This window comes from Equus przewalskii, chromosome 2 (genome assembly GCF_037783145.1).
Source record: "Equus przewalskii isolate Varuska chromosome 2, EquPr2, whole genome shotgun sequence".
NCBI lineage: Eukaryota > Metazoa > Chordata > Mammalia > Perissodactyla > Equidae > Equus > Equus przewalskii.
In genome coordinates this window covers 17486607-17511146 of record NC_091832.1, presented here as the reverse complement: position 1 = coordinate 17511146, position 24540 = coordinate 17486607, and the positions used below count along the sequence as shown (strand labels likewise).

The 24540-nt window shown below is 41.5% G+C and overlaps 1 protein-coding gene and 1 non-coding gene across 3 annotated transcripts; one reads left to right on the top strand and one right to left on the bottom strand.

The window, feature by feature from the left end:
* The first annotated feature begins 8133 nt into the window (after nucleotides 1–8133).
* ZFP69 (ZFP69 zinc finger protein) lies at nucleotides 8134–22954 on the top strand. 2 transcript variants are annotated; one of them, XM_008524178.2, is made up of 6 exons: nucleotides 8134–8587; nucleotides 9743–10227; nucleotides 11580–11665; nucleotides 16382–16508; nucleotides 16835–16930; nucleotides 20197–22954. In XM_008524178.2, exons 2-6 carry the CDS (start codon nucleotides 10101–10103, stop codon nucleotides 21330–21332), a joined length of 1572 nt encoding a protein of 523 aa, XP_008522400.1. In that variant the 5' UTR covers nucleotides 8134–8587; nucleotides 9743–10100; the 3' UTR covers nucleotides 21333–22954. The 2 variants fall into 2 exon arrangements, with proteins under 2 accessions (XP_008522400.1, XP_008522399.1); XM_008524177.2 differs by having other exon boundaries at nucleotides 8139–8587; nucleotides 16832–16930.
* On the bottom strand, nucleotides 12145–12248 carry LOC139082121 (U6 spliceosomal RNA). The gene has a single exon (XR_011537851.1). It is a non-coding gene; the product is annotated as a U6 spliceosomal RNA (small nuclear RNA).
* Nucleotides 22955–24540: the final 1586 nt, after the last annotated feature.

Sequence of the window (24540 nt, the reverse complement as noted above, 5' to 3'; positions counted from 1 at the left end):
AAATCAGGATTGGTTGAAATTCTGTGGTTAGATCCTGAGGTCCTCTCATCTACCCTACACTGTGGGCTGCTGAACGCACATCCCTCCCTCTCATGCCTTTCTCCATTCCATTACCACCTTCCCTCATCCCAAAGGAGACTAGAAGTTTGTTCTCTGGAGAAGGACTGGAGTTGATCTGGAATTGGGGACAGCAGACACGGTAGAGATGAGGCGTAAGAAGCAGGGCTAATGGAGACTAATGTAAGTCACCGTACTGAACTGTGAGACCCTCAGCCCCCTGTGTCAGTGAAAGCCAGGATCCCCCACTTCAACAGTCCACACCTTCACCCTGGCAGGAGGTTGGAGGAGTCTTCTCTGGAGAAACTATTTGCCCCTCCCTCCCCAAAAGCACTGACAATTATGGATACCGCAGTGAAAAATCAAGGTCAATGACCCAAACCCCCTGCACATGTAGACTGAGCTCCCAAACTCCAGAAAGCAAAGAGAAACTGAATGATAGGAAATACGTGCATATACACAATTTTTCAGAATTGAACGACATGAATCTTCAGATTAAAAGGATCCATGTACTCAGCACAGTAAATACCAATAGCTACCATTTATCACACACTTGCAATGTATGAGGTACTCTTCTAAGTACTTTATGATATTAACTCATTTAATTCTCAGAAAAATCATCTGAAGTGGGTAATACTGTTATTCTCATTTTACAGGTGAGGAAATAGAGACACAGAGAGGCTCAGTAAGGGTACCCAGAGAGTAAATGGCAGAGCTTGGGTTTGAACCCAGGCAATCTGCTTCCAAAAAGAACCCGTACCAAGGAACGTCATTATGAAATATCACAATTCCAAAGGAAAGGAGAATGTCCTAAAAGTTTCTGGAGCAAGATAATAGGTTATTCACCTATATGGAAATCAGAAAAGCTTTGATACCAACCCTGATATAAGTTTCCCTACATTAAACCCAGCATATATGGGATTGAAACCAAAACACTCATTCCCTGCTTACTCTCTGGCTTCCTGGCTCCAGAATCCACTATCCTCCATGGAGACAGACACAGCCAAGGACAAGCACCTGGATTCGTGATCTCCTCTCTGCAAAGAGATACAGGTTGGTGGGAAAGCTGCTGAGCAGCAAGCTCATGGGCTCCCTCCTCTCTGCAAGTGTCTCAAGGCCAAAGACAGGCTGGTGGGAAAGCTCCGACCAGCAAGGCCATACGCTCCCCCTCCCCTACCTAAAACCCCAAATAAAAACCCTTTTAGCTTTTTGGGGAGTGTGGAATTTCAGAATTAGCTGCCCTCTCTCCTTGCTCAGCGCTGTGCAATAATAAAATTCCTACTTTCTTCCACTACAGCCCGTGTCAGAGATTGGCTTGCTGCACAACAGGTGAGAGAACTCACTTCAGGTTCGGTGTCAGCTTTAGACTTCTCACAGTTACAATCAAATAATGTCTTCTAATTTTTCAGAAAAATGACCTTCAGTCTAGAGTTCTTTGCCCAGCCAACTACAAACAAGAGTGAGGGCAAAATAAAGACATTTTTAGATATGCCAAGTGTCAAAATTTACCTTCCATGCACCCTTTCTTAGAAAGGTATAGGAGGATGGGCTTCACCAAAACAAGTAAGTAAACAAAAAAGAGGCAAAGGATCCAGGGAACAGGGGTCCCCCACAGAGAGGGCAGAAAAGAAACTCAATTTTTCCATTTGTAAATTGAGATAATTAATAAATGGTGTCTGGGATCCATATAGAAAAATTTCCCTCAGATACACAAACATCCAAATTATCTTCCAGTTTTCTTTGTGCGTGTATGTATTCCATTTTTACATTTTTTATACGTAGCTCATCACTCTATATAGAATTTATTTTTGTGACTTTTGAGAATCTTATCACTGAGAAGGTTATTTCCTATATTTTGAGTTTGTGTTTTTACATCCGACGCAGTTGAGGATCCAAACATTTGTGCTTTCCAAATTTCTAGTCAACTATCCAGATGCCCCTCATTCTATGTTATCCTTTCTCAACTGATTGTATGTGCCAAATAAACTATGGACAGCTACATAGATGACCTTATTTAGAACTACATCATCCCTGTGAAGTGGGTACTATTATTTACCCCCATTTTATAAATGAAGACCTAAAGATTTGAGAGGATAAGTGGTATGCCCAAGGTTGCACAGCTAAGCAGTCCCAGAGCTGGATAGGAACTATACCTCAGCTACTGGGTTAAACTGCTGAGATGGGAGGCTGGGCTGTGTGTGACATCCATCTGTGTCTTTACATTCTCCAATGAAACATGGTTTTGATGACAGAAACATATGTAATAGATTTCAAAACAGGTAAATCTCCTCTATTTACTTTTATTTTTCTATAAGTTTCTTCCCCAAATTTGTAGGTTGAAGCCCTAATGCCCCAATGTGGTGGTATTTGGAGATGGGGCCTCTGGGACATAAATAGAGTTAGATGAGTCATGAGAGTGGGACCCTTGTGATGGGATTAGTGCCCTTATAAGAAGAGACACCAGAGGGCTCTCTCTCTCTCTTTCTCCCCTGTGGAGCTCAAAGAAGAGGTCACATGAGCACACAGTGAGATGGCCGCTGCCTATAAGCCAAAAGAAGAGCCCTCAGAATGAAACCTACCTTGCTGGCACCTTGACATTGGACTTCTCAGCCTCTAGAACTGTGGAAAATAAATTTGTATTGTTTAAGCCACCCAGGCTATGTTATTTTGTTATGGGAGCCTGAGCAGACTAATACAATATCATACCTACTTAAATTTCTGGATGAACTTTAATATTCTACACTACTTCTCCCAACTCTATGGGATGTGTGTCCTCTCCCCTTTCACTCCACTTTCTCTCTTCCTCTCTCATTTTAATTTTCCAAAAATGCAATACTTATTCATAGGTGTTGTTTCATGGGGAAAGCCAACCTGGACAATTCAGTACACAGTCCACTAGGGCTAAAATAATGCTTTGGTATCCTTTATTACAGGGATAACAATAACATAGAAGATCATTTTTGTTCTCTCGAGTCCTCTTGTCTGTTTGTGCTTTTACATCATTAGGCTCATGTTGTAGATGCTTTTGGAATTGCAATTGTTTTTCACTGAATGCTAGATGGTGCTCAGGTCCTAAGCCTTCATAGCAGAGTGGTAAAGAGCTTGCACTCGGGAGTCATAAAAGTCTATATTCAGATTCCAGCTCAACAGCTCCCTAATTGTGTGATATTAGTCAAATTACTTCATTTTTCTTAATCTTATTTTGCCACCTGTAAAGAGGCATTTTTATAGGCACTAAACAACAGGTTTGTTATGCTAGGTACCCATAACCACTCAAAAATAGAAACTATCAATATTGCAATTTATGGTTTTTTAACTTGCTACAAAAAAGTAAATGCTCATTTATGGAGAAACAGCAAGGTATAAAGAAAACAAACGAGAGAATACAGGTATTACCAATGTTAGCAATCAGAATCATTCTTGACTCCTCTTTCTCTAAACTATATTCAATACATCAGAAAATTCTGTGGTTCTATCTTCAAAAGGTACCTTTTTCATCACCTCCACTGCTACTACCTGGTCCAGTTCACTATTTTCCCTCACTTGGATTATTGCGCACTTGTATCCCCCACAGTTCATTCTCCAGCTAGCACCCAAATCATTCTGTTAAAATGTAAGTCAGACCATCCTGTTTCTAAGTTCAAAACCCTCAAGGGTTTCCCATTTCTCTCAGAATAGATCCAATGTTCCTTGCTGGTTTGTGATATGCCCACACATGCTCCCACCTCAGGGCCTTTACCTTCTGCGAAGATGCTCTTTCTCCAGTTATCAAAGTGGCTCACTTCCTGAGCTCTTTCAGGTCTCTATTAAAATAGCATCTCATCAGAGGGACATTCCTTGATTATCCTCTATAAAACAACTCCACACTTCTTATTGCTATTCTCTTCGGGGTTGATTATATTTTATCTTCCTTTCTTCCTCTTTCCTAGTTTGAAGTTAGATATTATACTTCTGTTCTTTTCATGGTTGCCCTGAAAGTTATAACAGAAAAGTACATTCATGTAGACAAATATTTTGATGAATCTTCAAAATTAAACACATCTATGTAACGAGCTCATAGATTACAATTAGAAATTATAGCGTTCCAGAAGCACTCCTGTGCTCCCCTTCCAGTCACTATCTTCCAAAAGGTAACTTCTAGCACTATAGATTAATTTCACTTGTTTTTGAACTTTATATAAATGGAATCACACGGTGTGTATTTCTTTTGTGTCTGGTTTCTTTTGCTCAACACTATGTGAGATTCATCGATATCATTGTCTGTAGTTATAGTCTGTTTCTTTTCTTTCTTTCTTTCTTTTTTTTTTTTTGAGGAAGATTAGCCCTGAGCTAACATCTGCTGCCAATCCTCCTCTTTTTGCTGAAGAAGACTGGCCCTGAGCTAACATCCGTGCCCATCTTCCTCTATGTTATATGTGGGATGCCTGCCACAGCATGGCCTGACAAGCAGTGCGTAGGTCTGCAGCTGGGATCCGAACCGGTGAACCCTGGGCTGCTGAAGCAGAACATGTGAACTTAACTGCTGTGCCACTGGGCCGGCCGAAGTATTTTTTTTTTTAACTCTGCATTGAATTCTCGGCTGTCAACTATTTCCTCACGACACATTGAAGATTTCATTGCACTGTCTACTGACTTCCATTATTGCTGATAGTAAGTTAGCTGTCACAATGCCACTTGTGTTAGTTATCAAATTTTGCCACTGTTATTAGTGAGTGATTGGTGCGTAACAAATAACACTGCAACTTAATGGCCTAAAAATAGACATTTTTAATCTTACATTTTTCACGAGTCAATAATTCAGAAGCTGCTTAGATGGAAGGTTCTGGCTCAAGATGCAGTCAATATGAGGTTGGAGTCAAGACGTTGGCCAAGGTTGGAGTTATCTGAAGGCTTGACTGGAGCTAGAGGGTACAATTCCAAGATGGCTCACTCATGTGGCTGGCAAACTGATGCTGGTTATCCAGCTGGCTTTCCTCAGAGCAAGCAATTAAAGAGTGTTCAAGGCAGAAGTGGCAACCTCCTTTAAGACTTAGCTTCTGAAATCACACATTATCACTTCCACCGCATTCTTTTCTTCAGAACTGAGTCTGCCTCACATTCAAGGGGAGAGGAATTAGTCTCCACCTATTGGAGGAAGGTGTGGGCGTGTTTTAAGGCCACCACAACAACCCTTAAGATTTTCTTTTTTTGTCTTTAGTTTTTTGAAGTTTCACTATGACTCGTCTAGGTGTGGATTTCTTTTTATTTATCCTGTTAGAGAGTTATTTGGCTTCTTAAATCTGTCTTTTGGTGGCTTTCATAGGTACTGAAAAATGTTCAGCCATTATTTCTTCAAATACTGTTGTTGCCCCTACCTTCTCTCCTCTTAAACTTATGCTAGATCTTCCCACAGTATCATCGATGTCTCTTATTCTCTCTTCTGTATATTCCATCCTTTTGTTTCTCAATGCTTCATTCTAGATAATCTCTTCTGACCTACCTTCCATTTCATTTATTCTCTATTCAACTATATCTAATCTGCTGTTACATGCATCCACTGAATTCTTCATTTTGTTACTATATTTCTCAGTCATAGAATTTCTATTTAGTTTATTATATCTTTTCTGTTACTTTTTATAGTTTCCAGGTACCTGCCAAAACTGAGTTATTTTTCATTTCTTTGACCAAAGAAAACATAAATTGTTTTATAGTTTACATCTGATAATTCCAAAAGCAATTATCTTCACAGGTCTATTTCTGTTGTTTGTGTTTCTGCTGAAAAACTCACTAAAAGAGTCTAATTTCCTTGTGTACATGGTTATCTTTAATTCTGTACTTAATATTTCTATGAAAACTTATGTGTAGGAACAACTTAAGGCCTACAGTTATAGTGCTTTTCTCCAGAGAGGATTTGTATTTGCTTTTGCCAGGCATCTGATGGCATCACAGTCAGAGACCACCTTAAACCAAGATTGAGACTTGAGACAGGTATTTTTTTTTTTAAAGATTTTATTTTTTTCCTTTTTCTCCCCAAAGCCCCCCCGGTACATAGTTGTGTATTCTTCGTTGTGGGTTCTTCTAGTTGTGGCATGTGGGACACTGCCTCAGCGTGGTCTGATGAGCAGTGCCGTGTCCACGCCCAGGATTCGAACTAACGAAACACTGGGCCGCCTGCAGCGGAGCGCGTGAACTTAACCACTCGGCCACAGGGCCAGCCCCTTGAGACAGGTATTTTGACCCCAGCCTGTAAATTCCTCTGCCGTTCCACTAATTCATCCTCATCCTAAGGGTGTAGCCCTTTTGAGTCCCAATTATTGTACAGAGGGCTTTCTATTTCATTCCCACACATTGTGTTTTATTTATTTTTTCTTTTTGAAGTGCAAAAGGAAGATTATAATTTTTCAGCGAGGTAAATGACCTCAGGGCAAAAGTTCTTTCCAAGTTGGATTACTATCTTGGATCTCGGCTTTCCAGTGTTTGGCCTGTTAGTTCCCTACTATCCTGCCATCTCTCGATTGTTATGGCTGAATTGTGTCCAGTCCCCTTACCCCCAAATTCATATGTCAAAACCCTAACCCCTAGTATCTCAGAATGTGACTGTATTTAAGTGATTAAACTTGTTGACCTTAAACAAATATGCAGCCAGTTATTTCCCCAGCAAAAATGGGTTTGTTTGGGATCAATAAAGAATTGCAACTCAAGATCTGCAACTTGACCAGCCACCTCAAGTTCTGAGACACGAGGGGAGGGGAAACTTCTATTAAGGGGAAGAGGAAGTCAGGAGGGCTACAGTAAAGGAAGAGTCCATTGGAGGAGACTGGAAGTTTGAAGTGTAGTAGCTTTCACTGGCCGAGTGTGACTGTCTCATTGGCTAAGCTCTCGCCAGGCAAGAAAACGAAGTCTTTCTTCTTTCTCTTGAGCTCTGCCCTGTCGTAGGGCATGAAAGCTCCCTCTTCTGGCCTCCGGACTCCATTTTAAATGAGGTTTCTGTTTATTAATTTTCACAAACTTAAATCACTTTGAAGAGCTGATTAAGTTAGAACGAGGCATTAGGGTATGCTCTAATCCAATCTGACCTTCCAAGAAGAGGAAGTTTGGACACAGAGACACCAGGGTCATGCAAATACACAGGGGAAAAACCACGTGAGGACACAAGGAAAAGGTAGTCATTTGCAAGGCAAGGAGAGAGGCCTCAGGAGAAACTAACCCTGCTGAGACCCGGATCCTGGCCTTCTAGCCTCCAGAACTGTGAGAAAATAAATTTCTCTTGTTTAAGTCCCCGAGTCGGTGGTGTTTTGTTATGGCAGCCCTAGCAAACTAATACACTCCTTTGAGAACATTAAAAATAGATATTCCAGACTTTTATTTTTAAATTTTATTGTTGTTTTTTGAAATGGGTTCATATAAATATCCCAGCCTACTATGATCAGAAAGAGGAACTCCAGTCATCCTCTATCCCCATCTCCACAGGCTGCTTCCTTTTTCCTCATAGCTCTTACCGTCACCTGGGGTATCACCTATCTAATTTTCTGTTTATAATTATCGAGTATTTAATTTTGCCAGAATTACGATCCCAGAAAGCCGGGCCTGCGTTTTGAACACTGCTGTATCCTCAGAGCCTGTAACAATGAGTGCAGAGGTAGGCACTGGGAAGATAGTTGTCAGTGAATGAATGAATGAATGAATGACAGAGAAAGGGCTTCCCCACCGGAAGCGCTGGCCGGCCACGTGGTCCCCCGGGACCCCAGTCAGCAAACAGGGCGGTCCGCCCCGGTGGCCGCGGCCCCTGGGTCTGGGCAGCCCCGGGGGTGCGCGTGCCCAGGGGCGCGTTCCGCCGCGTCCGGTGCCGGGTTTTCGGCAGCGCCCTGCATCCCGGCGAGGGCGGGCTGGGGCGGCCGCCGGGGGCGGAGCGGGCCGCGGGGCGCCGAGCCCGCCGGAAGACGCGCGGCCGCTGGGCCGGGAGCCGCGGGGCCGCGGGGGTGGGCCGCACCCCGAGGCCCACGGGGGCCGGCGCGAGGACGACCGGCAGCGCGGCAGCGGCCACGCGCGTCGGGAGGACTGAGGCGCCCGGAGACGCCGGGCTGCGGCCCAGGAGGCGGGGCGCCCGGGGGGCCTGGCCGCCGCCGGCCGGCTGCATCCTCGCCTGGGTCTGCGGGGAGCGGGGTCAGGGCATCCCTCCCGGGGCGGCCCCCCGAGCTCCACTCCCGGGGGTGCTGCTGGGAAAGGCCACCTGGGGGGGGGGTGCGTGGATCTGGTGCCGCAGCCCCCGCCCGAGGCCGCCTCTCGTTGGGAATTTGGAAAACACCCACGTCCACTTCTCAGGCTGAGGGTCCTCTGGGCTCCCGAAGCAAGCCTACGTGAACGGTGGGCGTTTTTTGAAGCATCATTGTGTTGAGTGGGGGATGTGGTCTGTCTCTGAAAGGCTGGGAGAGAGCAAAATCAGTTACCACCCAGTTCTTCTCTAAAGAGACACCGTCTGGAGCTGAAAGCTTCAAGAAAGGGCGCTCTCACGCCCCCATCTCTGGTCCTAGCAGCGTTCGAGGCCGATCCGGTGAGTAGGAGGCCACGCTGTGTGTCTGCAGTCTCCATGTCCGAGGGAGGCGCGGCTGGGAGCAGTGAGAAGGGGCATCTGCGAAAGGAAGCTTCTGGGGCATTAGCCGTTCCATAAGCAAGATGCGAAAGTTTCTTCACTTTGTAACAGGACATTGACTTTTTATATATTCAGGGGCAGGGTATTTTCCACTGCTCCAATCCAGTGTAGGATGCAGCTCCTTTCTCTGGATCAGTCACAGCTGGGAAGAAAAAAAAAAAAAAAAAAAAGGAGCCCATAAGCCTTTCCTCACAAACTTAAAAAAGTTGGGCCGGCTCCCTTTCCACGGAGCTAGGACTGTGCTTCGGGCCCCGCCTACACTGGACCTGGTCACTGGGAGGCAGCTGCTCAGATGCCGGAGGCTTGGACGAGAGGATGGATTTGGGCTGTTTCCAGATTTGCCTGTTCAAACCGTTCTGTGTAGTCCTCGTTGGATTGGAAGTCCTATGTTTCCTCCATTTGAAGACATACCTCTTTCCCCCTATTTTAACATTTCTGAAACCAGGATGCATCTTAACAGAGGGGTCAGAAGGACTCACCAGCTGCTGGGCATCTGCGTGGCTGGTGACGTGTCTGTCACCGCTCGCCCATGTGAAAATGCAGCTGTGTGATTATTCTGTCAGTTGAGATACTTGAAATGAACTTTAAATTTAGATCTCTAATTGCTTTTAAAAATAACTTAAAAAGATAGCACTATGATACAGTGTTAAAGCAAAAAGTTTATAATGTCTATTAGGGGTTTACTGTATGCTCGACATTGTCTCAATTAGTCAACGTTGCAACCCCATGAAGTGCAATTATTATCCCCATTTTATAGATGAAGAAACTGAAGCTCAGAAAGATGAAATGGCTTAGAGCTTTTAAGTGCAAGGGTCAGGATTCTAACCCAGGCTGTCTGATTTCAAAGCCTGCGCTCTTAAATCCCAAGTCTGTATCTAGGCAGAAGTTGCCTGCAGCATACAAAGAGGGGAGTCAAGGCACGGTCTGTGCATGTTTGTGTATCTTTGGCTATTTGTGTATGGATGTGTGGGACTGGGAGAATGAGCCACATCCAAGAGCATTGATTATGTTTATTCCCACATTGATGCCAAATCTTTGTTTTTGGATCTTTTGCAGTTTTAAATATTATCTCTGCAAGTTCTGGAGTTCCCGCTGTCTGACCGACCCTTCTGGATCCCTCCTCTCCTGCCTTTTGCTCCTCCAGAAGAATATAGAGGCATGCCCTCAAACCTGCTTGGCTGGCTGCCTCCCACGGAGGCGGTACTTAGTTTAAGAGGGGAGTCAGTTTTTCAGAGTTGTTGAAGTCACATCAGCCTGTAGGAGCCCCCGGGTTCTGGTGCTACAGGGACACACCAAAGTCCTGAGGGCAGGGGATTGTGATCAGAGGAGGACCACACAGCTGTGAAGCCTCTCAGGAGAGGTTCTAGCAGTTTCCTCACCGGAAGTGGACCAGCCCAATCGCTTGGGTGTCATCATGCTGCAGCGGCTCCTGATCACCCTGCCCGCCGAGGCCAGCACCTGGGTGAAGTTGCACCATCCAAAGATGGCCAAGGAGGGGGCGCCCCTGTGGGAGGACGTGACTAAGATGTTTGAAGGAGAAGGTGAGAATAGACTGATGGAGGGAACGGAGAGGGTGGAGGGAGGTCTCATTTGTGTGTGAAAAGGTCAGTACACACTTCCTTGAGGTGGTCTCTTGGGGAGAAAATTGGGGGAAAGCGGGTCTTTGGGGTGCATGCTTGTGGCTTTTGGGAAGAGGATAGCTGTGAGGGAAATGTTGTTGGGCTCTCAGCACAAGCTCCTTGCGACATGTGTACCGTGCTGTTCCCATCTCCTGTCCTCAATTACAACACACAGCAGGAAGACAGCATGCTGGTGTGTTCCCCACCAGCGGCTCCTGGTGTGTGAATGGGATTCACCAACAGTGGGGTCAAAGGTTTCTTCCCTCTTACGCCCTCCAGTGGTTTTTCTTCACAAGTTGCAGTCATTTTAGCCCTAAACCAGTCTTTTTCACAAGTATCAGTTCTTTCTTTTCATCTTTTGCTGAGAGGAAGAAATGACACTTGATTACTCTCATTTTACCTTGAAATATATGGGTTCACTGGGGAAACATGTTGAAGATTACATGTTATTTAGTGGTCTGGTGAGGATGGATGGACAGGAATTCATGTGTCTCGTGTGGTCTCTTGGTAAATACCTTTAACACTTCAAAGTCAGCCACATTTATTGTGTTCTAGCTGTGTCAGGCAGGGACTTTGCTAAGCATCTTGAGAGCTGGAAAAATGGATGATGATCTCTAATGCTAATTCCTAATTGATGGAGATAGGCATGTACCCAGATCACAATAATGGAAGGTAGCCTAAGACAACGCTATGGTGACGTTCTTTGGGAATACACGAGACAAGAAACGTTCTTCTGACTGTACTTATCTGAGAAATTGTCACAAAGCAGATGGCACTGAATTGGGCCTTGAAGGATGGCTAAGTTTTTTATAGAAGATTTGGGGAATGGATACAAAAGTGGGTACCTTGAAGAGTCGTTCACAGCACACTAGTCTAACAGAGTTAAGAATGTGATGGGTGTATGTGTCCCACATATGAAGGGGACAGTGGTTAGAGGAAACCAATGTCTTTTAGTCCACAGGAGAGTGTTTGGATTTCTCCTTCTTGTCTCAAACCTTTAGTCAAAGGAGAGGCCTGGTAGATGTGTGCTTTTGGACCAGCACTGACCGCTGGGAGACGTTGATGCCTGAAGCAGTGCACGGCAGGTGCTCATTAAGGAGGCTTTGGGCTGATCTTGTGTTGCTCCAAATGTCCCTCTTTGTGAATGTGTTGAGAGAGGAGCCACGTTCAGCAAGTCTCTTGAACAGACCTGCATAGAAATAGAAAAGCAGGACACTTTTTCTGTTTGGGGGTTTTGGCGAGATGCAAACCTCATGGCTCTTCTCCTTCCCCAGCTCTGCTGTCTCCAGATGCTGATGAGACCCAGGGAGAAAGTTTAAAGGATGAAGTGACCTCTGGGCCCCTGACAGCAAAATCCCAGGTGGGTTGGAGTTCCCTCTCATTTTCTTGACATGCTTCTTGGTTTTGTTTTTTAAAAGATTTTTATTTTTCCTTCTTCTCCCCAAAGGCCCCTGGTACATAGTTGTGTGATTCTTTTAGTTGTGGGTCCTTGTAGTTGTGGCATGTGGGACGCCATGGCTTGACGAGTGGTGCTAGGTCTGTGACCAGGATCCGAACCAGTGAAACCCTGGACCACTGAAGCAGAGTGCACAAACCTAACCACTTGGCCACGGGGCCAGGCCCCGCTTCTTGGTTTTTAAGGCTATAACTTGCCTTTTTTGAAGAAGAAGAGGGTGTTGAGCCTAACAAATTCAACCTAGGGAGCTCAGTGCAAGATGTTCTCATACAGAAAAGCGAGCCACAGTGGTGGCAATTTCCCTACTCACGTGGCCTCCCTCTGTGTAACTCTTGTTTCTTTCTTTTTTTTTAATTGAGATAAAAGTGACATATAACATTATCAAAAATATGGAATGCTTCACAGATTTGCATGTCATCCTTAGGCCAGGTGCCGTGCTAACCTTCTCTGTATCATTCCAGTTGTTGTAACTCTTGTTTCTGACCAACATCTGCATCTAACATTGTGCCAATTTCTGTAGAGAAAATAAACTGAGTGATAGAATTCTAACCCCTCAAAACCAACAGATACATTGGGGATCAAAGATAAACTTCAATTTGGGGGAGTATTTTTTACTCAAAAGCAAACTTTGTAAATGAGAAGGAAGTTCTGACATTCTTAGTGATGTACACAGATCACTGGTGAACTTCTTGAGGTGCCCCTTAGTGTGGTATTGGGAGCAGAAGTCATACTGCAACCAACAGAGAAGTGAGTGGAGAAGAATTGGGCAGGCCACATGGCGCACGCGTTAGACAGGCGAGGCGGGTACAACACACTTTTGAAAATGGTGTCCTCACTGCCTGGTGGAAGCAGAAGTGAAATAGAAGGAAAATTGTAGAGTAAATGAGAAAGAAAGACTCTTATTAAAGAGGAGACGTTATTCGAGGACAGAAGAGTTTTAAATCAAAAGAACTTGGGTTCTGAAATTAGACAGTACACGATTTCAATTCTCTCTTTTGTTTACTTGCTTGGTGATCTGGGGCAATTTTTTTAGCCATTTACAATCTTGGTTTCCTCAGCTAATTCAGATGCTAATGCCTTCTAGGATTGAAATGCATTCCAGAGTTATTTATAGTAATATGGAAGAAATAATAATGGTCTCATTATTTAAAGAGTTACCTTGTTTCTGCATTCCACTTACCTGGAATTTCTCACTTTCCTGGCATTTATCAAAAACTAATGGGATTCTTAGCACTGGGAAAAGATTAAATTTTTTTAAATTAAGGTATAATTTGCATATAGGAAAATACACTTAAGAATGTATGCAGTTCTATTTTGACATCTGTTTACCCCAGGTACCCAAATCAAGTCATGGAATATTTCCACCATCTCGGAAAGTTCCCTCAGGCCCCTTTCCAATTAAAACTCTGCTTCACCCCCAGTAGAGAGTACCTAGGAGCTCTGTTATTTCTTACAACTTCATGTAAATCTACAATTATCGCAAAATAAAATGTTTAGTTAAAAAAATGTATATTCTGCAGTTGTAAGGTATATTGTTCTTTAAATGTCAATTAGGTCAGGTTGGTCGATAGGTTGTTCAGATCTATATCCTTGATGAGTTTTTGTCTACATGTTGTATCAGTTACTGAGAGAGGAATGTTAAAATGTCTAAATCATTGTGGTTTTGTCTGTATCTCTCGGTAGTTCTGTCAGTTCTGTTTTATTTGTTGTAAAGCTCTGTTATCAGATGCATAAATGCATAGGGTTGTTGTCTTCTTGATGAACTGACCTTTATCGTAATGAAATGTCTCTCTTTATGCCTAGTAATGCTGCTTTTCCTAAGTCTTCTTTGTCTGATTTAATATTGCTCCTCCAGTGTTCTCTTCGTTATTGCTTGTATGATATAGCCTTTTTCATTCTTTTGCTTTTACCTATCTGCATCTTTAGATTTAAAGTGTGACCTTCTTAAACATAGCTGGGTCTTGCTTGTTTAGCCCAGGTAAATGGACTAAACAAACATGTTTAGTCCTAACATGTTTTGTCCGTGTAAGGGGATACAACAAACAGTAACAGTTAACATGATCGTTGATAGGGTGGGATTTAAGCGTATATTCTTGTTCTCGTTTGCTGTTTGTCCCATCTATTCTTCATTCCTCCTCCTCTGCCTTCTTTTGGATTGCGTAGTTTTTTAGTATTGCGTTTTATGTCCTCTAAGGACTTTTTAGCTATACTTCCTTGATTTGTTTTTAGTGGTTTCCCTAGCCATTAACATAGGCATTTTTGACATATCACAGTTGAATTATCATACTGTTTCACATATATATGAATTCCTTATATTTCCATTCACTCTTTCCTGTCCTTGTGTATTGCGATCATACATTTCACTTTGCATGTTATAAACCCCACAATACATTGTTTTTATTTTTGCTTTTAACAGTAAATTGTTTCATAAAAAAATTAAGAGAAGGAGGGGCTGGCCCGGTGGTGCAGTGGTTAAGTGCACACGTTCCGCTTCGGTGGCCTGGGGTTCGCCGGTTCGGATCCCGGGTGTGGACATGGTGCCCTTGGCAAAAGCCACACTGTGGTAGGCGTCCCACATATAAAGCAGAGGAAAATGGGCACGGATGTTAGCTCAGGGCCAGTCTTCCTCAGCAAAAAGAGGAGGATTGGCAGCAGATGTTAGCTCAGGGCTAATCTTCCTCAAAAAAAAAAAATTAAGAGAAGGAAAAAAATGAGTGTTTCATATTTGCCCAACTATTTGCCAATTCAGGCACTTTTCCTTTAGTTCCACGTTCTATCTGGTATCATTTCCCTTCAGCTTAACAAGGTCGTTTAGCATTTCTTGTAGTGTCAGTGTTCTGATGTTAGATTCTCACAGCTTTTGTGGATCTACAGATGTCTCTAGATTCTATTCCTAACGGAGAATCTTTTACCGCATATGGAATTCTAGGTTGACCCCACTTGTTCTTTTAAGCACTTTAAAGATGGTCCATTATCTTTTAACTCATGTTATTTTGGATAAGTCAGCTGCTGTTCTTACTCTTTCCTTACGTGTGATGTGTCTGCTTGGTTTTTTTTTTTTTACTACCAACTATTCTTTCTTGGTTTTTTTGTTTGTCCTTTCCTATCTTCTTTTGACTACTTTTACGATCTTCCCTTTTATCTTTGCTCTTCAGCATTTTTACTATGATGTGCGTTGTGTGGTTTTCTTTGAATTTATTCTTTTTGGGGTTTTCTGAGCTTCTTGGATCTGTGGGTTGAGTTTTTTTCCATCAAATTTGGAAGTTTTTCAGCCTTTATTTCTTCGAAAATTTTTTCTGGCCATTCTCTCATCTCCTTCTAAGATTCTAATTACATGTATATTAGACTATTTGATATTATCTCAGGTTTTTTTTCTCTTTCTGCTTCAGTTTGAATAATATCTATGGACTGGCCTCAAGTTCCACTGATTTTGTCTTCATCGGAGTCCAATCTACCGTGAAGCCCATCCAATGGATCTTTCAGATATTGTGTTTTTCAATTGTAGAATTTTTATTTAGTTCTTTCTCTCCTCAATTCCCCATGTCTTCACCTATTCTCTCCATATTTCATTGTAAATTATTTAACCTATTTTAATAGTTACTTTAAATTTCTTGTCTGCTAATTCCAAAGATTTGGTCACCTGTAGATCGGCTTCTGTGGATTTTTATTTTCTTGATTACAGGTCAGATTTTCTTCCTTCTTCACATGTGTAATATTTTTTTAGCATAGTTCCAATATTGTGTATAAAAGAACAGTGGAGGATGAAGTGTGTATATATATATAGATATATATATACATTGTTTTGTTCTGTTTATTTCCTAGACACTCTAAGCCCTTTCCTCTGTTTGGTGGTTCAGGTGAAAGTCTGATTACTCATATTCTTCCTAGAGCTGGGGCTGAGCTCTGGGTAAAATACAGCTTTAATATGATTCCCTTTACTTCTGGGATTAACCCAGGTAACAGTGCCCCATGCCACCACTGCCGAGGAGCTGACCTTTTTTATCTTTTCAGTATCTGAGCCAGGAAGGGGTTAGTTCCAGGCAGTTTTGTTCATCTTTGCATTAAACTCCAGCAGGGCCCCAGAATTTAAGCTCAGCAAGGATGCAATGGTCTTGTAATTCTATAATACATACAATAAATGTTAAAAATCTCTCTCTCTCTCCTGCCCCAACCTCTCTGATCTCATTTTCTTCCACTCTCCGCTTCATTAACCTGCCTCAGGCCTTCCTGTTCCCCAGACAAGCCAAGGATGCTCTCACCTTAGGTCCTTTGTACCTGCCTGGAACACTCTCCCCTCACATTTCCATATGACTCTCCCTCACTGAATTCATATCTCTGGACCCCTTTTAGAGAGGTCTTCCCAGCTACCCTACATAAAAGATCATCCTTCCCCTCACTATGACTCTCCCTTCCCCTTATCCTGCTTAATTTTTTTCTAAGGCGCTTATGACCATCTGTCCTTCTACTTATTTAATTATTGATAGTAATCTCCAAACAGATCCAGAGGAGGCTCCCAGTAAAACTGGTTTAGCATCTCCCAGAACTTAGAATACCGTCAGAACTCCTTGGACCTTGATGGAGGTGGTCTCCAGCTGAAAAGGATCATATTTGATGTTCTAGGAATTGTTGACCTTCAAGGACATATCTGTGGACTTCACCCAAGAGGAGTGGGGGCAGCTGGCCCCTGGTCACCGGAATCTGTACCGGGAGGTGATGCTGGAGAACTATGGGAATCTGGTCTCAGTGGGTAAGGATGGGTGAAACATACATCCAGAAACCTGCCCATTATAGAAGAGTCATTATTTCTACATCATTAAGTGTTGTGGATTCCCTGGAGCTTGGCTTTGGGTTCTATATTAGAGATGTCTCATTCCATTGACGATCAAGCCGGGGCATAGCTGATTCTCCTTCCTTGGGGAACAGTTTTACTTTGTAGAGCTAGAATAGAGAGACATGCTGTGTTGCCCTTTCCATTTCAGAGACCCTGAATACCAGAGGACTGGAACTAAATTCTGGGGATGGTTCTTAGACTGAAACATAAGGATTCATGTTCTTTTTTAACTCCATAAGCAGGATATCAACTTTCCAAACCTAGTGTGATTTCCCTGTTGGAGAAAGGAGAAGAGCCATGGATAACAGAGAAAGAAGGCTCAGGAGATCCCAGTTCAGGTGAGACCAGGGGAAATGGTACCTTTTAATATATAGGCCAGAGTGCTCCAAGCCTTCCTAGGCCGTGGGGAAGGCTGAGACTGGACAGGGCATGTCCTAAACCCAATTTCACCCCTCCCTCTGTCACCCCTTTCCTCACTTACCCTTGCAAAAGTCTCTCTGGAGTTGGAGGGAAGAGAAGTCTTATCTTTTTAAGGTTAAACTTGATTTCCCCTCTTTCTTCAGTGTCCTAAAGTCTGCCACTCAGAAGCTCCTTTCTCTAAGCAGTCACATGTCCATGGTCTTTTCCCACAGAAGACAGATCTCTTTTCAGGACTGTCCTCGCATTCTACAAAGCTTTAATTTTATTTCTTGGATTCTATTTCCACTTCTCACCAATTTCATTTTACAATCCCATTTTCAATTCTTTCACTCATTTTAACTCACACATGTTAATTTTTTGTAACAACTACTTTACGAAAACTCCTGCAAGAGAAATTACAGGATTCCTTCTCACCAAATCAGTGGTCTTTAACAATCTCCTTACACTTTGCTTTTATTATGAAATATTTTAGACATTCATAAAGGCATAGAGAACATTATAACAAATTCCTATGTAGTTTCCACCTGGATTAAGAAATAAAACAGAGTTCACCCTGCTGTCGCCCCGCCCCGACCTTTTGAAATAACCAACTCTTCTGATTTGAAATATCACCATTCCATGTGTCTTCCTACTTTTATTACATGTGTATATCCCTAAACAATATATAGCATGGTTTTACATGTTTTTATTCTTTAAAACTTGGTATATACACTTCTTCCACTTGCTTTTCTCATTCAACACTGTTGATGTTTATCCGTGTTGTTCTAGTTCATTCATTTCCATTGAATTAATAAACCACAATTTATTTCTCCGTTTTTCTGTTGATAGACAATGGTACTGTTACCAAATTTGGGGGTTACAGAGATGCTGCAGTAAATCTTCATGTATATATCTTCTTGTGTACCTATGTAAGTGTTTCCTGGAGAGATTTGGTAGAAGCAAGATAGTTGGCTCATGGAGTCTCTGCAGCTTTGTTTTGCTGGCTGTTACCAAATTTCTCTTCAAAGCAGTTGCACCAGTTTGAACTCCCAACAGCAGGTTTTAGGAGTTTCCAGAACTCAGCATCGTTGTTGAGACTTGGCATTGCAAAACTTTAAAAGTTTTGTAAAGGCAGGAGGTGAATATCGTATCTTGTTTCTTTTCTTTTCCTGAATACTAATGAGGGGGAGCATATTTTTCGTGTTTATTGACCATCCATCTAGGATTCCTCTTCTGTAAATTACTTGTTTATATCCTTTGTCAATTGTTCTATTATTGCTTATCTTTTCTTCTTATTGATTTATAGAAATATATATATATATATGATATATTATCCTGTATTTTTAAAATTTTGCTTTTCATATTTATGTTTAATTAGGTTTGATTCACCTGGAATTTATTTTGTATGTAGTGTGAGCTGAGGATCTAATTTAACTTTTTCCATGTGGATAGTCAGTCCAGGAACCCTTTGTTTAATAGTTAATGCCACTGTCACCTGTCAAGTTTCCTTCTATGCTTGGGTCTGTTTCTGGGCTCTCTCTATTCTGTTCCACTTTTCTATTTTTTTATCCCCACTCTAATGCCGGGCTATCTTAATTACTGTATTTCATAGTGGAACTCAATATCTGGTAGAGGTGGTTCTCCTACCTTGTTCTTCAGAATTGTCCTGGCTGTTCCTAGCCCCTTGTTTTTCCATACAAATTGTGTAATGAGTGCATCAAATTACACACACACACAAGTACTCTGGTGGTATTTTGATTGGAATAGAATCAAATTTATAGATCAATTTTTGGGGGAATTACTATTATGGTATTGAGTCCTTCTATCCCAGAACAGGTTATATTGCTCCATTTATTGATAATTTCCTAATTTTTTTTCCAAAAAAGTTTTAGGATTTTCCCCATAAAGGTCTTGTACATATTACATCTTTTTTGCTAGATTGATCTTGCAGACCTTATAGTTTGTTGCTATTGTAGATGGTGTATTTTTTTAAATTACATTTTCTGCTTGTTGCTGGTATGTAATAACACAGTTGATTTTGTGTATGCTCTTATAGCCAGCCACCTTGTTTCACTCTGTTATTAATTCCAGTAATTTTTTTTGTCTCTCCTCCTGGGTTTTTTCTTCTTCAACTTATAATAATGAAAGTAATAACAAAAGCTACCCTGAATGTTCTTTGCCTGTCTCTGGATGAAATCTTGATGAGATCCCATAGATGGCCTAGTCCTTTTAAATAATAAGACAGTCTGATTTTAGTAAAATGTTTAGTTCAATGCAATAGTAAAAACTGCCAACTTTGTTCAAAGTCAAATCTTCTCTTCTGCTCGAACTTGGGCCTGATTCAGCTTGGATATTGAACTGGGGAGGGGGACACTGATGCTTCCTCTCTCTTTCCCTGTCTTCTCTCCCTCCTCCCCTACTCAGGACCAGAATGAGGGGCCAGGAGAACACAGACTCTATTATTGCCTCTGTTCATTTGGAATTTGGAAGTGCTAATGATCGTTTTGTGTTGACCAAAAACTCCTAAAGAAGTTATACCTTTCAGGAATATGGAGCTTTCAGTTGAAATACTAGTGATGGGTACAACAAATTAGCAAGTGAGAAAAACAGTCAGAATTTTGAAGGTTAAAGGATGTTTTCATAGAACATAGCACCAGTAGCAACATAGCAGTCTGGGTTTTTTTGGTCTCCTTTACATAAATAACACTTCCAGGGACAGATTAATGACCATAGGAAACAGCAATGTGTAAATAGTAATACAAGTTTCAATGAAAGACAGCTTAACGTTCTTGTGAATGTTCTTATTTTGAACGTTATTTTTTGTACTAGTGTCTCTCTTTCTACTGCTGGAGTGAGGAGAAGGACATCTTTTTATCTTTCTGAAATTGTTTTCCAAAAGTAGTTGTCGATTAAAGAGATGTATTATTAAGACATAGCTCTGAAATTTCATTATTTAGTATTATGAGAAAGAGCAGGACTAAAATGCTCACATTTTCTCTACATATAAAATCACACTTTTACCCTGTTCACTGTTTCTTAATTTCCCACTACCTCTCTGGGTTGCCTAGCCATATTTAAATATAATAAAAATCTCCTGTACTTTATATGTATTAGAATCTATATCTCTATTCCACACCCACTACAATAATTGATTTTTCAAAGCATAATGAATATGAGTTATTTGCATTTTTTCCATTTCCTCCAGACTTGAAGAGTAAACCAGAAACCAATATATCAACTGCAAAGAATGACATTTTACAGGAAGAGTTATGTCATGGCATTATGATGGAAAGGCTCATGAGGGATGATGTCATTTATTCTACATTGAGAAAAGTCTCCAAATGTGATGATGAGTTAGAAAGGCACCAGGAAACTCATAGAAGAGACGTGAGTCAAGCCATCTCAATCCACAAGAAGAGAGGCCAAGAAACTAACAAATTTGGGGAAAACGTTGTGAGTTCAAATGTTGTCATAAAACAGAGGCACCGTAAATGTGACACACTTAGAAAGAGGAACAGATTCAAATTAGATATGATTAATCATCCAACAAGTTACATAAGAACAAAAACTTATGAATGTACTATATGTGAAAAAATCTTCAAACAACCCATTCACCTCACTGAACACATGAGAATTCATACTGGTGAGAAACCTTTCAGATGTAAGGAATGTGGAAGGGCCTTTAGTCAAAGTGCATCCCTTACGACACACCAGAGAATCCATACTGGTGAGAAACCCTTTGAATGTGAAGAATGTGGCAAAACCTTCAGACATCGCTCATCTCTCAATCAGCATCACAGAACTCACACTGGGGAGAAACCCTATGTATGTGATAAATGTCAGAAAGCTTTCAGCCAGAACATTAGCTTGATCCAACATTTGAGAACTCATTCTGGAGAGAAACCCTTTACGTGCCATGAATGTGGGAAAACCTTTCGACAGGTTAGACACCTTAGTGAACATATAAGAATTCATACTGGGGAGAAGCCCTATGCATGCACTGCATGTTGTAAAACCTTTAGTCATAGAGCGTATCTAACGCATCACCAGAGAATCCACACCGGGGAGAGACCCTACAAATGTAAGGAATGTGGGAAAGCCTTTAGGCAGAGGATACACCTCAGCAACCATAAAACTGTTCATACAGGAGTGAAGGCATATGAATGCAGCCGCTGTGGGAAAGCCTACAGGCATGATTCATCCTTCAAGAAACATCAGAGACATCACACAGGAGAAAAACCTTATGAATGTAATGAATGTGGAAAAGCCTTCAGCTATAACTCATCACTTACCCGACACCATGAAATACACAGGAGGAATGCCTTCCGAAATAGTGTGTAAAAGCAGATTATTCAACATAAAAACAAAAGTCAAGTCTAAATCAATGATTCTACACTTTTAAATTTCAGGACTCTAAATTTGCAGAATTACTATTATGATGCCAACTTTTCATTTTGCCTATCGTGTAAATAAACAGTATGTTGATAGCTGCTATCTACTAACACCTCCATACAAAGTGCTTACAAATAAAGGATGGTCCTTCGAATTAAATTCAGCAATATGGAAAATTCACACATTATTATTATTTTTCTGATTTCGTGGTAGATTAATAAGTTATTCTTCCTGGGCGTTCACTGATTTACAGACCAGCATTTGGGAACTACTGTTTAAAATATCACCACCCCTATTTTTTTAATTAAAATTTTATTTTTTTTTTAATGGGGAAAACTTTCACATGGTATAAAGTTCAAAAGGCACAGACAGCTATATAAGTGAAAAGCCTCCTTGTTCCTTCGCTCACCACAAATTTCTCCCTAGAGGCAACCATTTTTTATAACTGATTTTTTGGTGTACTCTTCCAGAGATTTTTCTATTTAAATCCAAGACAATACAAATATACAGTTTTTCTTTTTAAGCATAAATGGCAGCCTCCTATACAAACACATCTGCACATTACTTTTATTACTTAACCATATATCATGGAGGTCATTCCACATCTGTAGATAAAGTGCCTACTTATTGTTTTTTATAGCTGCGTAGTATTCCATGACTTGAATGTAATTTATTTAGCCCGTTCACAGTGGATGGACTTTGGATTTTCAACTTTTTGTTTATATAATGTTGCAGTGAATAGTCTTGTACATTTTCATTTCTCACGTGTAGGCATACATGCAGGGTAAATTCCTAGAACTGGAATTTCTGTGTTAGAGAGTATGTGCATATGTATGATGGATACTGCCAAATTGACCTTCATAGAGGTTGGACCAATTTATTTTCCCTCAGCAAGATACAGAACTGTAGGAGCCATATCTGGTGCTGAAGCATCTCCTGGACCAACAGCCATATCAGCCGTCAAAGAAGTATCAGCTTTTTATCCTAATAACATAGTCTAGAAGTACCAGCTGAGCTGTGTCCCAAAAAGAGCAGGACTTGCTGTCTCTGAAACCAAAGAGAGGTCTGCATTTTACCAAATAGCAGCCAAGCCACCAAAGCCTCAGCTGGAAAAGGAGAAGACATCTCTCCACCAACTGTTCCAGTCCCTGATTTCTGAGGCTGGAACCCTCTGAAGAATGAGAGTTCCCTTAAAGAGACTGATCCACCTGCCTTAGCAAATATAATCTTGGCTGCAACCCTTTTGTTTGGAATGGAGGAAAACTGACAGTTAAGTCATGGTACTTAAGATGGCAGGATCTATTGTGGATGATCAACTGACCATATGTAGCATTTTCCGGGATGATTATGTTAGTGAGTTATAGTTAACACATGGCGGGAGATGGAAAAGAGGTAGGACATGACTTTCTAATTAATAAACATTAGTTAGTGAATGAGAGCATTAATTAATTAGCTAACATTGTTTATTATGTTGTGAAAACTGAGCACCAAGGTCAGGACCACAGTGATTTTGTACATCTTCATTTTTCATTCTGGTAAAGTTTTATTAAAGTTTTAGTGATTCTGTGGAATGTTGATGGTTTCCTCTCATCTCTACCCCACAACCACTACTCCAGTTAGAAACCAAAGCCTGGCACTTAAGAGCCCCCATTATATCTAGTCCTACCTTATAGCTTCATCTCCCAGTTACTTTTCTCCTTCCCATATGGGCTCTGACTACATTCAATATATTCATAAAGTTGCAAGTAACAGAAATCAACTAGGGCTATTTAGGTCTCAAAGAGGGGTGTTATTAGAGTGATATTGGGCTAGCTCCTGTAATTCAGGAGGTGTGATACATTCTAACAGTGGACTGGGACCAGAATCTGAAGCACTTTGGAAAATCCAGGCAGTTTTCTCTCCACCACTCCCCTCTGCTTCTTGTGTCGTCTTCATTCTGGCTTTTTTTTTTTTTCTTAACATTTAATTGCCTATCATGGTTACCATCTATCCTCAAGCTACAAGAAGTTGATCTTATTAACATCCCAACATTCCTTACATCTAGATCTATGTCTTAGAAATCTCTCCTAAGCTCCAAAACATTATATTCAACTTCTCACTGAATATCTCCAGTTGGATATCACATAGTCACCTCAAAGTCAGTATGTCCTGTGAAAAATAAACAAAAACCTTTTCTAAAATGGAATTTGGAGGCCAGAAGGGGGAGCTCTCATGTCCTACCATGGTGGCAGAGCCCAAGAGGAAGGAGAAAGACTTCCTCTTCTTGCCCAGCAAGAGCTCAGTCAATGAGAGACTGCAACTCAGCTAATGAAAGGTCACTATACTTTGAACTCTCAGTTTCTCCGATGGACTCTGTTTATAATAGCCCTCTCAACTTCTTTCCCCCTATGAAAGAGTTTCTCTTCCCCTATTGCTCAGAACATGGACATGGCTTGCCATGGTTGCAGGACTCAAATTGCAATTCTTTGTTGATCCCAAATAAACCTATTCTGCTGGAGAAATAATTGGCTATTTGTTTAATGTCAACATTTGGTGGCCTGTATGGGGATCTAGAGAAGATCCCCAACAACTTTGAGGCTGGTGGGCAAACAGGTGTTGGTGCCCACATTGAGCTCACTTGCTTTTCTCACTGACCCTGAAGGTTGGTAAATCTTTCTCCTGCATCCAAGCTTCCACTCTCTTTGCATTTTGAAGCTCTCCAGGCTTTACTCAGGATCTATTTTAAGGCTTCATCCTTTTTTGGTTTAGGACTTGTTTTGTCTGTGAGCACTTGGTTGGCTCTTTGGCCTGACTCTTCTGCTCAGCCTTCTGTTCTGTTGCTCTGGGGTCAGACTGTTTCATTGGAACTGTGCCATTCAGCCTTCCGCCTGATTCCTTTGCAGCCAGGCTGTTCTATTGGAATTGTGCTGTTTAGCTTTCGACCTGACTCCTTCAGGATTAGGCTGTTCTATTAGAACTGTGCTGATATTAAGCCTGCAGGCTCTTTGAGCTGTTCGAACCGTTTGCGTTACAAGCTGTTTAGGCTGTTTGAAAACTATTCTTTTATGCTAGAGAAAAACCTCTGAGGAATGGGATCCCAGTTATCTAAATATTTTAAGGGCACCCCCACTACAGGACTGTGGCTGATTTTATGTTTTAAAACCACAGTCCTTCCTTA